Source organism: Glycine max, chromosome 13, assembly GCF_000004515.6.
Source record: "Glycine max cultivar Williams 82 chromosome 13, Glycine_max_v4.0, whole genome shotgun sequence".
Taxonomy (NCBI): Eukaryota; Viridiplantae; Streptophyta; class Magnoliopsida; order Fabales; family Fabaceae; genus Glycine; species Glycine max.
In genome coordinates, this window is record NC_038249.2 from 42,732,696 (window position 1) to 42,750,147 (window position 17,452).

The 17,452-nt window shown below is 32.9% G+C and overlaps 4 protein-coding genes across 6 annotated transcripts; 2 read left to right on the forward strand and 2 right to left on the reverse strand.

The window, feature by feature from the left end:
* The first annotated feature begins 478 nt into the window (after positions 1 to 478).
* Positions 479 to 1,117, forward strand: LOC102669107 (histone H3.2). Its single transcript, XM_006594986.4, has one exon. The coding sequence runs from the start codon at positions 603 to 605 to the stop codon at positions 1,011 to 1,013; it is 411 nt and encodes a 136-aa protein (XP_006595049.1). The 5' UTR covers positions 479 to 602; the 3' UTR covers positions 1,014 to 1,117.
* Positions 1,107 to 1,778, reverse strand: LOC102661773 (G2/mitotic-specific cyclin S13-7). The gene is made up of 4 exons (XM_006595402.1): positions 1,671 to 1,778; positions 1,399 to 1,583; positions 1,237 to 1,318; positions 1,107 to 1,136 (listed from the first exon to the last, which is right to left on the reverse strand). The coding sequence occupies exons 1-4, from the start codon at positions 1,776 to 1,778 to the stop codon at positions 1,107 to 1,109; spliced, it is 405 nt and encodes a 134-aa protein (XP_006595465.1).
* LOC100803671 (G2/mitotic-specific cyclin-1) lies at positions 1,191 to 4,668 on the reverse strand. The gene is made up of 8 exons (XM_041007951.1): positions 4,576 to 4,668; positions 3,162 to 3,295; positions 3,039 to 3,072; positions 2,873 to 2,932; positions 2,543 to 2,752; positions 2,338 to 2,460; positions 1,399 to 2,262; positions 1,191 to 1,318 (listed from the first exon to the last, which is right to left on the reverse strand). The coding sequence occupies exons 1-7, from the start codon at positions 4,666 to 4,668 to the stop codon at positions 2,140 to 2,142; spliced, it is 777 nt and encodes a 258-aa protein (XP_040863885.1). The 3' UTR covers positions 1,191 to 1,318; positions 1,399 to 2,139.
* Positions 4,669 to 13,270: 8,602 nt separating this feature from the next.
* LOC100806871 (IRK-interacting protein) lies at positions 13,271 to 15,696 on the forward strand. Of its 3 annotated transcripts, none has more exons than XM_041008541.1 (2): positions 13,271 to 13,760; positions 14,031 to 15,696. In XM_041008541.1, exons 1-2 carry the CDS (start codon positions 13,566 to 13,568, stop codon positions 15,567 to 15,569), a joined length of 1,734 nt encoding a protein of 577 aa, XP_040864475.1. In that variant the 5' UTR covers positions 13,271 to 13,565; the 3' UTR covers positions 15,570 to 15,696. The 3 variants fall into 3 exon arrangements, with proteins under 3 accessions (XP_040864475.1, XP_040864477.1, XP_040864476.1); XM_041008543.1 differs by having other exon boundaries at positions 13,549 to 13,770; positions 13,965 to 15,696; XM_041008542.1 differs by having other exon boundaries at positions 13,629 to 13,770.
* The last annotated feature ends 1,756 nt before the right edge of the window (positions 15,697 to 17,452 follow it).

The window sequence follows — 17,452 nt, forward strand, 5'->3', positions numbered from 1 at the left end:
ATTTTATATATCACGCGCTAGGTTTTTGCCATAAAATATTAGCCTGATATTGAGGTCTGTTGGTTCCAAGGGTGTTTTGAGCACCACTAGGAATTAAATTGATTTACACAAATAGATTATATAAAAAAAATTATACACATCAAATTCAAGACTAATATAATTAAAATTTCAAAGTTATGGATTAAAACTCATACATCATTTGCATTAGATCTAAAAAAGGTTAATAAATTAATTGTTAATTTTAAGAGATAATTTTGATTATTTACTGTGAATACAGTGTCAAAATGTGTATATAGACAATAGCTAAATTAACAATTCGAACTATGGGAGTGCCAACTGCCACGGATCGCGATCCGTGGCTTGAGCGTAGGAAACACTTAAACCGTCGATTGAGGAGCTCATCAACGGTCCTAGTTTTCGTTTTTCCCCACCTGCTCAATCACATTCACCAAATCGAAAACATTTCAAAATTCGCGCTCCACCTCTTCTCACAATATATATACCCCCGAAACCCAAACCAATTTGGCATAGCAAAATCGTTTCTCCAATTTAATCACCATTGTACAACCCAATTCCCTTCGTCGTTTTCGATTAAGAGAGCAATGGCACGTACCAAGCAAACCGCTCGCAAGTCCACCGGAGGAAAGGCTCCGAGGAAGCAATTGGCAACCAAAGCCGCTCGCAAGTCAGCCCCGGCGACCGGCGGAGTGAAGAAGCCCCACCGCTTCAGGCCAGGAACGGTGGCTCTGAGGGAGATTCGAAAGTACCAGAAGAGCACCGAACTTCTGATCCGAAAACTCCCATTCCAGAGGCTCGTCAGAGAAATCGCTCAGGATTTCAAAACCGATCTCCGCTTTCAGAGCAGCGCCGTTTCGGCTCTTCAGGAAGCCGCGGAGGCTTATCTCGTTGGACTCTTTGAGGACACTAACCTCTGCGCTATTCACGCTAAGCGAGTTACCATTATGCCCAAGGACATTCAACTCGCTCGCAGAATCAGAGGCGAGAGAGCTTAAGTTTAGGGTTTCGTGTCATTTGACATTAAAATTAGGTTACTGCTTATTGTAATTCGTGTTTTCTTCAAATGCCTCTTTATTGTAAGATTCATCTTATTTCATCAGGTATATTCCCATATGGATCTGCACAACTGAGTTTATGTTGAAAAACGAGATAATTCTCTAATTTTATATATCCTTCGGTGATGATAGAAAAACAACACCTCCTCTGCACTCTGCATACAGTGCAGAATTTTCTGTGCACTGCTATCACTTGACTCTCTGGAACACTTGGGTGTAACTTCATTGGAAGTTTGGCGCAATCCCTGAGAATAAAATGAGAGAAGAACTTAATTGGTTCCGGATTAATTGCTCTCTTTTATTTAATTGTGCCAATGTAAAGTACCTTATTTGTGGTGCGGTGTAGCCTGCCATGTTCTTTAGGATTTCATCATTCCATAGGGGTTTCCTATTGAGTGTGCATTGAGCAGCATACACAGCTGCTGCGGCAGTCATTGAAGGGAGGAACAAATTTGCGGTTCCGTAGTGCACACGGCCAAGTTCTGCTAAGAAAAATGCCATGTTTTTCATCTGCACAATATGAATTAAATGACAAGCGAAGCATGTAAGCTGTATTTGATAGTTTTTTGTATTCGAGTTCAAGTATATTACTATTACCTGCTGATCTGGTGATAGAGCAAAAGTTCTGGTGAATCTAACTAAGAAGACATAGGGGGTTGGGACAGTCAATTTCCATTCTAGCCTCTCCAGAATTGCTTTCTCCATGGAAAGGATCTGATTTCTGGAGTAGGCATCATTTGATATGCTTATGAATTCTTTAACGTATGTTTTGAAATTTCAGGTTAGAATAGCTTAACTACCACCATTGTGAAGGTTAGTGCTAACTACCATTGGAGACAAGTGATGGTTAGTGCTAACTACCATTGAATTTCTGGAGTAGGCATCATTTGAAAGGTTCAGTGTGCGACCAAGTGAAGGTTAGTGCTAAAGTACCATTGGAGACAATTTCTCCTCGTATTTGCAAGCTATGAGCATTGAGCTAATGCCCAACTATTGCAATTCCTTTTTAGGCACAATTGTTGATGAGAGGTATCGATCAATTATATTTACGGTAAGAAAGAGTGTCTCAGGCATTAATTGAAATCTCATGTGGGTTTTCGACCAGCCAGTCCACTATAATAGATCTCATCTTATCATTAATTCCATGTTGCTTTTTCATGTAATCTGAAGCTTGATAGTCAGTCTCTTGCTGCATCATAAGTTGCAATAATAAGAGAATGAAGACATAGATATGAAATGAATAAGATTTGAGGATAGCTGGTACTTCTGTTAGGTTAAAGAATCTGTATATATCCTCAAGGTATTCAGCTACAACTACTTCATTAGGATCATCTGCATCCATGTCAACAGGCTCTTCCTTAGTGTCATTCAATACTACGCAAGCTTTCTGTATGGAGAAAAAACCATAGTGTTTAGAGGAAGTTGTCCAAGTCTATCACCATGCATGCTTGTAGACAAAATTGAATCACCTTGCTCTGTGCTATAATTTCTGAAGTCAGCGTCTTGACATTCCTACGAGATCTTTCCCTTGACCCTCTTTCACAAACAAAATTAGCGCTATCTTCAGCTTCAAAATTAACCATATCTACAGGTTCAGGATTTGGCTTGTGCGTTGAATCTTCTGCGCCATGTTCTTGGTGAACAATTGCAGCATTGTCGAGTGCAGGTACAATAAGGTTCTGAAAACAAACATATGGCCATTGAAAGAATGAAAGTGCATTAAGTCGTTCATAAGGATTGTTCAAGTACAATGCATATTTAAAATGAGACCAGAAAATGACTTCTTAATGGTACTTTACTTTCTTCCCCTGTGTAGCTCCTTGCTTGTTAGCTTCAACTTCTAACACGTTTGCCAGATTCTGCAATCAACAGGGACAAATTCACTGAATACGTGATGCATAGATAGATGTTTAGTTCAAGTTCATTGCCAAATAAAGATATAGCAAAGGACACTTCATCTTTTACTTCTTCATTTGCCAACAGTTTTGCATTGAAGTTCCTGCGAGTATAACAAGCAAGTCTGGTTAATAATTAGCAGCAAGACACAAGGCAAGCTACTCATGAAGAGCAACTAGGAAATTGAATAACCTTTTTATTGGCCTTGAAATCAATTTCCCTTCAGTGATTCTAGGCACCTCCAAATTACCAATATCTCCAAAAACTTGACGGCACCCTTGTCCAACTTCCGTATCTACAGCTTTTCCTGCAAAGAATACGCCAACCTAATGCATTGAAAATGTAAACTCTAAACCCAAAGAAAAGACTGACACTGATAGATTTGGCAATAGACGACATAATCGAGTGGTAGCCCAAAAAATCCAACTCAATCAGTGAGATCACAATTTTAAGAAATATTCTAGGGTAAGTAGTACATGTGTCTAGTTTTGTTGAAATATTGTCTGACAATTTTTGCAACAAATTTCATTTTCTTAAAGAACGAATTTTCAAATGAAATCATTGATAACTTATTCAAACAAAACTAGCTAATCTAGAATGACTCTTGAATTAACATACATATAAGCATTTTATGTTTTAGTTTGGAGAGTTAGAAATATAACCTGAGAGGAAAAAAAAAAGAGACAAGACACGTATTTTGTTTTCTTTTATTTATGTAAAAACTAAATGGAAATAAGCATTCATATTTTTCTTGATTTTTACTTTCCCTTGATTCCAAATTTTCTCTTCTCTTCTCTTTCTGAAGTAAACAAAATAAATTCTGATCATTGTTTCGAAGAAAAAAACACATTGCTTTTGAAATATAAAATTAGAAACAAAACAATGTAACAAAGTCGGAAATTGCTTAAACTACAGAAAATTATAAACAAGATAACGTAATTACAAAAAAGTAATCGAATATCAGAGAGTGAAAAAACAAGATGAATATAGGAGAATGATGGAAGGAGAAAGAAACTACACAGATCTATCTAAAGAACTACAAAAAATTCTCAAACACCCATTATCCTCCCCTCCATCGACTTGTCGTAGCTAAATCTTTTCATGTTTACGATCTCCCGCAGCCTAACGCTGATTCCAATTCTACTTATCACATTTTAAGCTTCGGAATACCTATCTATACCCTATAATAATCGCCAGTTAGAAAATATTCAAAAACGTTATTTTCTCTGACTAACAAACTTAAATGAAATTATTATAACAAAAAAAATACTTAAGAGTGTGATTGGATGAGGTACTTTTAAATTTTAAAGAATTTTAAATTTTAAGAATTTCAAATTCTTTAATTGAAATTTTTTCATTTTCAAAATTATGTGTTCGGACAAAAGAAATTATTATTTTTTTTCAAAATTTTGTGTTTGGATAAATAAATTAAATTTCTTTCATTTTTCAAATTTCATTACATCCAACACAAGTACATCACACCTTCTCATCCTCTCTCAAACCAAGACTCATCCTCTTTTAGCCTTCCTTCCCCCAAACTCCATCAATTCTCAATCTCAAACCTCATCGATTTTTCTTCTCTCCTCACACACTTTTCTTCCCACACCCCCACTCTTCCCTTCGCCTCCACCTCCAAATGGGCCTGGCCCAGCCCAAAGCCCCTCCTCAAAACCCTTTTCGTCCTCGATCGTGCCCTCATCGACGTTGTCGCGGGCGGTCTCGTTGGCGCCTTCACTTACGTCTGCCTCCTCCCCCTCGACACCATCAAAACCAAGATGCAAACCAAGGGCGTGGCACAAATTTACAAAAACACCCTCAACACAATCGTGAAAACCTTCCAGTCTGAAGGCATCCTCGGCTTCTACAGCGGTGTGTTCGTGGTCGTCGTTGGCTCAACCACATTGCCTTGCATCACACGCTCATCGAAGAGAACGAGAATCGCGACCCCCAGATTGGGGAAACTCCAGGTGAGAGTCGCATGTCAGAGAGAGAGGTTCGCCTCCATGAAAGCAAACGAGAATTCTAGAATTCCCTTTCTTTTAGATAGGATTTACAATTCCAAAATTTTAGTTAATTAAGAATTATCTATTAAAATACTAAAATTTCAAATTCCTTTCAACAGGACATCCAAATAGAAAATTTTAGGCTTAGAAATTTTAAATCCTCTAAAAATTTACTTTTTCTATTTTAAATATTCCATCCAAACAGACCGTAAACAAAATAACAATTCTAGAATTTCAAACATTGTAACTCCTTGCATTTTTAACAATATATGTTACATTCATAAAAAATGCAAGTGATATATTTAGTTAAAATATTGTGTCATTTTTTTAGTTTATATGTTTAGGAAAAAATCGAGATTGTTTTTTTAAAATATAAGGATACAATATTTTAACTAAATATATCACTTGCATTTTTTATGTTTAGAGCTTATGTTATCTTCTATTTTTGGTTGTCTTGCATAGTTGCGTTGATAGAGAGATACAATTCTATCAAATTCCACTACTTATGCTTTGTAATGCTGATGTTGATAGAGAAATACAATTCTATCATACATTAATGGGCTTTTGTACCTCATTGTCATATTAGGTAATATCTTGATAATTATCATTAAAGATTGTCTTGATGGCCTTGTCAATCTTTTCAGAAGACAATTACATTTATAGTCTTAACTATGATTTGCATGACCTTTGGGGTATGCAGGTACTTGACGTGGTTGAGTGCCTGAGTACTTTAAGTGTGAATTTCTTGGGTGTATTAGTAGAAACTTGTATTTGAGTATTCGACACTGCTACTAAATACGTTAATCAGTGACTTTTCTTAGGTGCTATGTTGAAGGTGAAGGTACTTGCGTATTTGGTTACGTCGAATGCTGGGGGACTTGTAGTTCTTACACCCTGTTTGAGTACTCGAGTATTCAGCAAAGTCGGATATCTGAGTACTCTTAAGAGACAATTATGCTTCAATGTGTTAAAGGTTTTAAGGGTATAACCAAGTTTTCGGTTAGGTTGGGTACTCATATAATATAGATCTTCTAATTTATAAAATTGATCCAATTTGATTATTTCTTTTAAATTAAATTGATCCAAGTAGTAAAGTACTTGGAAGTCGAGTGTCGAATCTACAAGGACTTTGTTTGTATTTAGATTGATTGAAAAACCCAATTTACAAGCAAAAGATAAGGAATTTAAAGTAGAAGATAAAGAGATGTAGGAGATAAGATAAAGATTTAAAAGAAAAGATAAGAGATTTAAAGATAAAAAAATAGAAGATAAAATAGATAAAGAGATTTAAAGATAAGAAAAATAAAAGATAAAGCTGATGATAAAAAGATAATTCATAATGCAAATATGTTGGAGTCTAGCATGCCGGAACTAGTTGTGATGCAATGTTAATGATTTTCTCTATCTAATGTTATTTCAGTTTCTATCTACATCTACTAATGTGATACTCTATCTTTGGTTTTCTACACGAAGAGCCTAATTTATCTATTATTTTCTTTCAAATTTCTTTGTAAAGATAAAAATAATAAATAACATTAAGATTAGAAATGCATGAAATAAGCTAAATGAATATCAATTTATTTCTAGCAATAATTTCATTTAGATACTATTTCTCAGTTATTTATAAAATGACCATTTTTCAATGCATTATCTCCTTAAACACTACATGGATGATCAAACCATAATAAACAACTAAGCACATAAAAGAGCAATAGAAATAAAATTGCATTAAATAGATAATAAGAAAGAGTTACATTACAAAGGTTGATTGCCTTTCATTACCATGATAAACTTTATACTTTAGGGGCTGATGTGGATAGAGGAAAAGAAGGGATGGATAAAAGGAAGAGAATGAGATAATGGATATAAAAATATTATTTTCCCTATTAGAGATGTTCTGGTTTAGGATGTATTAGCTCTGAGGTGTCCCGATGTGTAGGTGGGTAGAGATATGATATATTTCTCCTTTTAGCGCGAGCCTTCGTGCTAAGAGCGCCTTTAGACTCCTTAGTGGGTCTTTTTCGCGTTAAGCATGACCTTGCTGCTAAAGGAGGACTTGTCTTATGCATTAAGCAAGTTGTCTCAATCTTCAACTTTTCTTCAAGCCTTCTTCCCGTTTTTGTCTCAATTTTCCTCTAAAGCACTTATTTTTTTTAATTCTACTAATAAAAAACTATAAAAATATTAATTTCTTTATTATTTCATTAAAGACAATGATAAAATAAAGAACTTACAATCATTTTTAATTTAGACAAAATTAACTATCAAATTAACTCAAATTTTATCATTATCACGTACTTGTTGAAAATTTTTACTAAAAATATAATAGGCCTTTTTTGAAACATTCAATTTTTGTTTTATTTTGATTCTTTTATACCAGAACTATATGAATTTCAGTTATACATTTTATAAAACTGAATTAAGTAAATTACATATATTTATATTAATTTAAAATTACTTATTATATCATATCTTTGAAATAAATTATATATAATTTTGAAAAGTTTGAAAAGAAAAACTATTTGGTTATCAGATTATTACTGTACTATTTTTCTTTACATAAATAAATAAGATAAAAAGCTTCAATTCAATGAATGAATTAACGAAAGATAGATTTGATCTGAAGTTACTGATGGTGTAAGAAATAAATCCATACACATACATACATCAGCAGGAATCAAGTTATCCTAGGATTAATTTTCAATAGATTTATTATCTTCAATAATTATATATATATATATATTAAATTTGATTAATCTAATTATTAAAATTTTAATATTATTTCAATAAATATACAAACCAAATTTTAAATAAATTAGACATTTGTAAGTATGTAATATTTTTAGCTGAGATTTTTTATATTTTAAAAAGTATGCTATGCATTAAATTATATTTATTTTATGAAGTATAAAATATTTTAAAGATTTTATGGAAATTGTAAACTTTATCTGCTCAACAAGAAATTTAATTAATAAAATTTAATTTCTATACAAAAAAATTCTTGAAAGAAATATTTTTTTAAATAGGGATTTGTTTTCATTAACATATATACCAACTTATTTTTTAGACGAAGAATTTTTGCAAGATTAATTGTAGTTTTTTTATAATACATTCAAGCTGTACCTTGTTAAAATACTCGTTTACAAAGACAAGTGAATTACCAAATTCTTGTTGAGTTTGGTAACATATAACACTTGTGTTTTTTTTTATTCTTATGTGAGTATTTTTATTTTAAAAACAAGTTAGAAGTAAAATTTTATAACAAAAATTATCTGATGCAAAAATTATATGAAATTGCTTTAATTCATAATTGATTGAGATCCATGATCAATTCTAAAATCTTATTTGATGTAAGATTAAATTGGTAAATATTTATCTAAAATAAATTTTAGAATCTGGATTAATTTTCTAATCTGAGATCAAATACGTATTTAAATAATAATTTCCACATTTTTAATAAAAAATATTTTTTAAAATACGTATATATGACCATTATAATTTAATCAATTCTAAAAATTACTTTCATTTTGATAACCATTCTAAATTCATACAAAACTAATTAAAATAAAACCAGGAAAATTTGCGACTTGTCGCGTCTTGTTCCTAGTTCCGAGACCTTACCTTCAACTAACCCATGTGAAGGTGAACTTGCTCCAAGAATTTTGTCGATTCAACCACACGTATTTTGTTTTTCATATTTGTTTACATTTGATCATTCATCCTAAGCCCATAATACTCAAGCTATATATATATGAGTAAGATCAGAAACAGTACCAAAATGCATATAGGTGTCTGAAGGCATGCAGTACAACATGATCGAGTCATAACTAAGCAATACATATATGAGAAATGTAGAAGTTAACAATTTAAGATGGGCGAAACAGTGATAATGGGGAATTGAATCTGGTTTTTCAGGAGTGTTACCTTCCATAATAGGACAAAATCAAATCATTTAACGAAAAGCACAAGAGTAAGTACAAGTATATATATAACGTTAACGTAACTTAATTGGTAATAAACTAGTAACTACTACTTGAGTTTACACTACGGTCTACGGAAATTGGAAGATTGGATACATATATAAAAGGATAAATGTTTTAGTGTTGTCGTTTTATACTAGACAAAAAGAACCTTGCTCTCGTAGGGTTGTTTACTATTTCCTGAGTTTTTTTACTCAGAAAGAGCCTAGCTAGGCTGTGTCTGTGAAAGAGAAGTATTGTTCACGTAGAGAGAGCTGGAATCAAGGTACATTCCCATGTTTAGTTTCGAAGGTAGGGCAACAGAACAAAGAATAATTTGCAAAGTGTATATGGTTCTAACTGCTACGAAACCATTATTTACTAGTGTAAGCTGTGGGTCTGTGACAGGCAAGATTACCTTAGCGAACGGTCCCATATTTCCGTGCTTTTTTGTTTCAAACTTGAGACAGGTTTCCTTTATATACATCTTAAGTTTAATTCCCTCATCCCAGCCATTGTAAAAGTCTTTAATTTCCTGTGCTAATTATTGAAGAAAATAGACTACCGAAAGGTACCTGCTGCATGAGTAAATCTTACGCTATGATTGATCGACCATATATGCCTTGATATTTAATTTTGGTCGCATTTGCCAGCCATTATCTAAGGAAAATATTCGAGAAAAAGAAATTTATATATAATATACTAAACTATTAATATTTCTATTTATTTATTAATGAAGAGAAAATAGCTACTCTACCACTTTGTTGGGTAGAGGTGAAATGAGTGAAAAATTGAGAAGAAATAGTGGAAATAGAAAGGAGATTAAAATTTAGAGTGTTTAGTTGAAATGGATTAGATGGGTTAGAAATTAAAAAGTGATGATATGCTGTTTCTACTCTCAAATGGTGAAAATTGAAAGGAAAATAAGATAACATGAAAAGTCTTTTTAAAACCTAGTATTAAGGGTGTTATGACAATATAGGAAAGGAACGGAGAAATACTCGTGATTGGTGTGAAGGGAAAGATTTTTTTATTTATCATGCAGTTCAAGAAAAAGTACTTGTTTCATTTCCTTACAAATGGAAGATAAAAAAAAGGTCAATGTATGTTGTTTTTTCACTTAAACTTAATAAGACGTCTCTTTTTAAAATTTAGTTCATTATCTTGTATTTCCACACTTGGGAATTACACGAAGTAGTGGAATTAATAAGAGCATATTAAAATATTAAAATTTTGAGTGTTTATTAGTTGAGACACAATACATGGGTGAGAAGTTAAAAAGTGATGTCTCACATTAAAACATTCATACTCTCAAATGGGGAAAATGAAAGGAAAATACGATGACTTGCTTGTTTGTGCATATATAGTAACATTTTAAACGATTTTTTCATTCTTATTTTTATCTTTCATATTTTTCTTAAATTGAATATTTCTATTTTTATTTTATTTCTCATCCCTTATTTCTATTCACTCTACAATTCTCTATTTCCTATTTTTATCCATCAAATTTCCCATATATTTATTTCATTTCCACCAAACACATCATGTGTTTGGTATAGGAAACTTAAAAAAAAAGTGTTATTTATATAATTACTTATAACATAATCTTTTTCTTTCTATCTCTTTATAACATCATTAACTACATTTTATATTTCTTTTTCTCTCTCTTAAATTGTAAAATGTGTTGTACATATTATTTTACCAATAACATTTCTCTTTTTTTCTCTTTTTATATCAGCCAACCAACTCCTCTAAAGAATAAAATGACTCATTCAATTATATTCAATTATAAACACGTTCATAAATGATGCCTCCTTAGTAGTGTTGGATTCTTCTCCCTCGGCTATAACTCCCTTACTGCAAGCTGATGCTATGCAGATAGTCTTCTTTAGGAGTTAGTCTATTTTATAATTTTCTGCATGATAAAAAAAACACGTTCATTAATTAATTCAAAAAATTGAATGGGATGAAATAAATAAATAAATAAATATTGGATTCAATCGAATTTCATATTTAATTTTAAATTCCATTCCAATACAAACCGTAGCGATACATACATATATATATATATATATATATATATATATATATATGTATGTATATATATATATATACATACATTTTTATTTATAAATTTAGATATTACTCGTGTTACTGTACTCTTGGTATTTATAATAATATTCAAGTATTAACCCTACACAACATGTTCAGCATGTCTCTGACCCATTAAACTCACATTTACAACGGTGTAGAATCATGATTTACAATAATAGCAGAGACAATTGTTATTAAGTCAGCTAAGTTTTGATCAATAGTATATCAAACGGTTGAGATTCCAACTGATTTCTCAATTTATCATCAACTCCTTTTAATTATTGCACAAGCCTTTTTAAATTTACTATGGTTGATAAAGAATTTGGCAATTTGCCCAATTCAATTTTAATCTTTGTCCTCAAAATGTAGGAGGTAATTGTGCAATTCTTTCCTATCTTTTTACTTTCCTATTTTTTCTTTCTTTCCAAACAACGAGTATTGTGCCCTTAAAATGACAACTTCAATGACCTTGATTTTTTTCAATGCTTAACTATTGTGTTCTTTAACTAATATATCTCCTTTCGTTCTTAACACGCGTATTTATTTGATGCTGTCATTGCTACTACTGCCATGATTAGTTTGGTGGGAACAAAAATTATATTTGGTGGTTAGGAGAAGACTGAAGTTTTCCCATCTACTACATCAATTATAGTCAAAACCAAATACGCCTGTCTTCTAAATGATAGCTAAACTACCTAGTATATGAGTTTTCTTTAGTGGTTGTGAAATGCTCTTGTTATATTCCTTGATCAAAGAAATTAAAATACCAGAATTTTAATTCAGGAATCTACGTTAATGCTATCAATTAAGCGAGAAAAGACACTTTTTGCATGTGTTTGTTTGACAAATCTTGCTAATTGCCCTGGCTGGTTGGGCTTCTTAGGGATCATAATTTCCATAAAATAGTGTCATGTGCGAGAAAAAGTGGATGTCACAGTCACAACGAACTCCTCAATATTAAACAATTCTATTGTCCTACATGGAATTCCAATTCCAATTATATAAAAAGGATAACCGATGCCATACTCCAAGCATAAGAGAACGTTCTCCAATTTCAAAAATACCCTATGGGGACCTCTACTTATATATGGCATGACTAGGGCTTTAAGTAATTTTATTTTTTAAAAGATGCTACAAACCAATTGGTCCCCACTGTGGCATTCTGTCTTGTAGGATTCCTTGTCTGTAAGTTTTTGGATTGTTTTGGACCTTTGGGCTATTTTCCTTCCCCTTTCGGCCGAAAAACTGAACCCTTGCACGGCTCAATATTGTTTGTTTTTACATTTTGTGGTTGGACGATATTAACCTCAGCCTCCCTTGCATTGTAATTGGTGATTTAGATTTGCAAAAGAAAATGTATATAACCTCAAGATTTTTGTTTAGATCCTTTTAATGTAACATTAATTTCCCTATTGATGCATGTTAAAGGCTTTTAAGTTGTCCAATTTGAGGTCAACACCATGAATTTGATAAGTTGATAAGTGTTTTTTTTTTTTATCATTTTGAAAGTTCCCAGTAACCTTTGGTTCCATGGACAGGTTAAAGATTCACAAGCGTAATTTTCATGAAGGATCACCACGATTGCATGGAAAAAATAAATAAGTTAGCAAGGGTTGTGTTTAACCTGTGCATTAGGCATTTAATATACAAGAAGGATATTCTTTAAGGTTAAGGCCATTTAGTTTAATTAGTCTGTTCACCTACTTCTCACCACTATATTAGGGTAAGGGAAGTATTTGGTGGCCTTTTGAACACAGTTCTAGTAGGCAACATACTAAGGTCATGATTACACACAAAATGTAAATGAGTGCTAAAGCAACATCTCGTTGACAATGTCCTCAAATTGAAAGCTGAATATTACTTCACCTTAGGTATGATGGGGGAACATATCCCATGTTGCTTATAAAGTAGTACCCCCTAATTCCACTCTCTGGTAATAATTTTCCTAACGTGTGGGTATTTTGGTAAACTGGGTTCACACTGCTGGGATGCACACATAGTCAAAAGTATAATCCTTGGGATAGACCAATGCGAGTAAATAACTTTTCATGTGATAAATCAAAATGACTGAAATCAAACAATGAGAATTATCTGTGTTTAGATTGGCATTTTTGAGGTTATGTACTCTGAATTTATCTCAAACATTTTTTTTATGATAAAAAAAAAACTTAAAATTACTTATCTCAAGTCTCATGTACCAAAAAAGAAAATTACTCTTATCTCTCTTTTCTTCACATGTGCTCACGCCATTAGTTTCCCCAAGAGAACAGAGACAAGGCTCGTTTCATTGGGTTTGAGACGTGACCTGTTGTATCCCTCATTCCATTTTTTGATTCTCCACAAGATCTCATTCTTACCACAGATACAATAATAGCCATCAAGCCAAATCCAGCCGTTGGATGCCACCACTTGAAAACCCGTTTTGTTCTTTTCCGATTGTCAATAAAAATTTCAAGCATATCAATATTCTAGTGCACACATAATATCTTCTCGGCTTTTGCATTACATGCTCCACTTTGTTCTTGCTTTTGTTGTGCCTCATGGCTGCAACTGCAACCAACAACCCTCAAATAACAAGGGAGGAAATCCAAACTGCCATAGCCAAAGCAGTGGAATTAAGGGCCCTTCATGCTGCATTAACACAAGGAAGTAGTCCAGGCACAAACAATGCTAGATTTCCATCACCTTCCCCTGCTTCTCACTTCTCTGCCCAAGACTACCCTGTTTTCACACCAGTAAGAATATGTAATTATACTTTTTTTTTTGCTTCTGTCATTACTAGACTATGCATGAAATATTAACATAAAGCAAGAATTGAATTTGACCTTTTTCTTTAGGACTTTTGCTTTTCACGGAACTTTAAAAATTTGTGACTCAAGTACTTAACTTTTTTGGACTTTTGCTTTTATCTTACTTTTTTTTTTTTTTTTCATTTTTAGAGGTATAGGTCATGTGTGCTTTTTTATGTTGAACAATTAGTCTCTAAATGAGGGAATCATTGGCAGAGTTATGAAGATGAGGCACACCAGAACTCAACAAGGAGCAGAACAATATCAGAAAGCTGTGATGAGAATGGGGTAGAAGGAGGAGAGAACAGCATGACCCCCTCAGATTACAAGGAGAAATCAAATTCAAGAAAGGGACTACCTTTTGGATTTGGCAACCTTGACTCTCACATGTGTCCTGCTGATGATGATACCAAATCTGTGACTGGTTCTTGTGCAAATCACATTACTGTTCTCCAAACATCACCGGCGGCCACCGCGAATGACTACTTCAAATCCAGGAGGACAAACAGTTTGGGGGACTCGAAGCAGCCCCTATCTTCCTGCAATAGGTGCAACCCTGCTGTCATAACTAGTGAATATGAGAACACAAGGAACAACAAGAGCTCCAACATTGTTGTCCCCCTCACAGACTCCCATGCCTCTTTCCAAACCCAACCAAGAAGTAAAGGGCTGATTTCATGGCTGTTCCCTAGGTTGAAGAAGAAGCATAATAAGAATGTGAGTTCCCCAAGCAGAACAGAATCTGAGGAAGTCTCTCAGGTTCTCAAGGACATGGGGATAGTGTCAGTTGAGGCACTGAAGAGGGAACTGATGGATGCAAATGAGAGTAGAGATGCTGCCTTGGTGGAAGTTTCTGAGATGAGATCTTCACTTGGAGAACTGAAACAAAAGTTGGAGTACGTAGAGAGTTACTGTGAAGAGTTGAAGAAAGCTTTGAGGCAAGCAATACTCACAAGAGAAACCACATTTTCTGAAAAGCTTAATAGCCCTCCTCAGAGAGGAACACCACCCTTTGATGGGAATGGGGAAAATTTGATGCCTGTGGGTGAGGATGTTATGGTTGAGGGCTTCTTGCAGATAGTGTCAGAATCAAGGTTATCAGTGAAGCAATTCTGCAAGACCCTTATATGCCAGATTGAAGAAACTGATCATTCTTTGATGGACAACTTGAACTTGCTTCTCCAACCATATAAGCTCTCCTTGAATTCCAAATACTCAAAGGCAGTTCTATACCATTTTGAAGCCTTCATAAACCAGTCCTTCTACCAAGACTTTGAGAACAGTGTGTTCCAAAAGAATGGCTGCACAAAATTCTTAGACCCTAGGCAAGATCGCCAAGCACAATTCTCATCCTTTGTCGCGCTTAGGAATTTGAGCTGGAGTGAGGTTCTCAGAAAGGGTACTAAGTATTACAGTGAAGAGTTTAGCAAGTTCTGTGACCAGAAAATGAGTTGCATCATTACTACACTGAATTGGACTAGGCCTTGGCCTGAGCAACTCCTTCAGGCTTTCTTCGTGGCAGCAAAGTGCATATGGTTGCTACATTTATTGGCATTTTCTTTCAACCCTCCATTGGGAATTTTAAGGGTGGAAGAGAATAGAAGCTTTGATCCTCACTACATGGAAGATTTGGTTACTGATAGACAGAGGTCACAAGGTCCAAGCCGGGTTAAGATCGTGGTGGTGCCAGGGTTCTATGTTCAGGATATGATCTTGAGGTGTAGAGTTATTTGCAGGCACAAATCTGCACCATAAATTAAGTGAAATGGAACTTGGAAATTGTTTTAATTTCACTGTCCATTTTATTTAGATTCTCTCTTCTCTGTAAGTTTGTAAAATCCAAATGTATCCGGTAATAAAGTATAATCGCTCAAATTGGTTACATCTTTTACTAACTAGATTTTGGATGCTTGATAATGAGCACTAAGTGGGCTTGTCTATGTATAACACGGATAATATTATGAATAATGAATTCGAATATTACTGTGTTAGAATAATTAATGACCTGTTCCCAAAAAAAAATAAAATGGTATGATCAAATTGCATGCAAGGATAGTCAATATAAGTTACAGGCCGAGAGAACCCATACTACCCTAATCAATTGCCGAATGTACAATGTTGGCTACTTTGAGATAAATTTTTTGTTGTTCAATGTTCATGAGTATTCTGAACATGATATTATCTTAACTTCAAAAAGTCTTGTGTCCTGGGTAACAAGGACACAATGATACTACCTAACAAAAAACATTATCAATACGAGTTAAATTACTGTAAAACAAAATGGAGTTTTTTCTAATTGTGAATTAACTAGCAAGATATTCTTTTAAGAAGAGGTGAGAGGGAAGAGCTGTGAGATCAAGCATAAAGATTTAGTGGCCAAAAGTGAATTGGTGACGAACCAAACGGAAAAAGGGATGGTGATGACTGATCAAGAAGAAAGCTGCTTACATCAGAGATATGATAAGGAATATCATAAAGGATGGAAGATTCTTTTAGGGGTCTCCTATAAGGGCCATGGGTGAGTTCTTCATTTGGACAACTCTAAGTAAAAGTTAACCAATATTTGTTGGTTTAAATGGCCAAAAATTTGGGTGTATATATTGAATTTTATTAATTTAACTATGGGCATATTAATTCGATGATCATGTATATAACATTTTAAATAAATTGAACATTTGCAATTGTTTAATCTTACGGTGAATATTTACTTAATATATGTATATATAATGTAAATATTGACTATAAGATTAAATTCATTTTAATAATCTCTCAAAAAAGTCATTTCAATAAAGTATTAGGTAGTTTTAAAAATTAAAAAAAAAACATAAACTTGATTTATTTTTCGCTCTTACAAAGCGAAAAAAACTTGAATCTAAACTTTCTGATTATTTATTTTGTGGGTAAATTTTTTAATTTCCGATAAGAGGTGAAAAATAATCTCACGTTTGTAAAGTAATGAGATAATTAATCTCAAATATATATATTTTTATCTTAGTAATAATCTTATATTTAGTCAATATTTAATCCCAAGAAAAGAAATAGAGAATATTTATTCCCATGGAACAACAATTCTCTTTATTAATAAAAATACACATATATTCTTATCCTATCTAGTATCACACTCTCTTTTTAATGCTTCATTTATGTTTTTTAATTTTTGTCCTTCTCAAAATTCTCATTTATGTGTCAAATTTTATTTATCATTTCCTAATTTTTACTCACAATAATTTTTCATTCATGGTCAATTGCTCTTTGCATGTATGATGTGGTGCCAATAAGTATATTTAAATTTTGGGTCATACTACACTGAATGGTAGAGGAAGGAGTACTGAGAGGGTTTTTGTCATGAAAACATGAAATATATAACATTATTGGTCTTATAATAAAGTTGTTTGTTTTATGAAAAAATAACATCTTTAATTAACATAATAATGATATTTTAGTATTTATAATATATATTTCTAGGAAACAATAATTTAACCAAACATTTCTCTTAATTATTCCCTAGAATATCAAAAAAATATTTTCAACTAGTTTTATAGTTAACCAAACACATTTTTTTATTATTAAATACCTAAAAATAACATTCTCATGTTTTATTCTCAAGAATAATATTCCTCAAAACTAAAAATTATCCA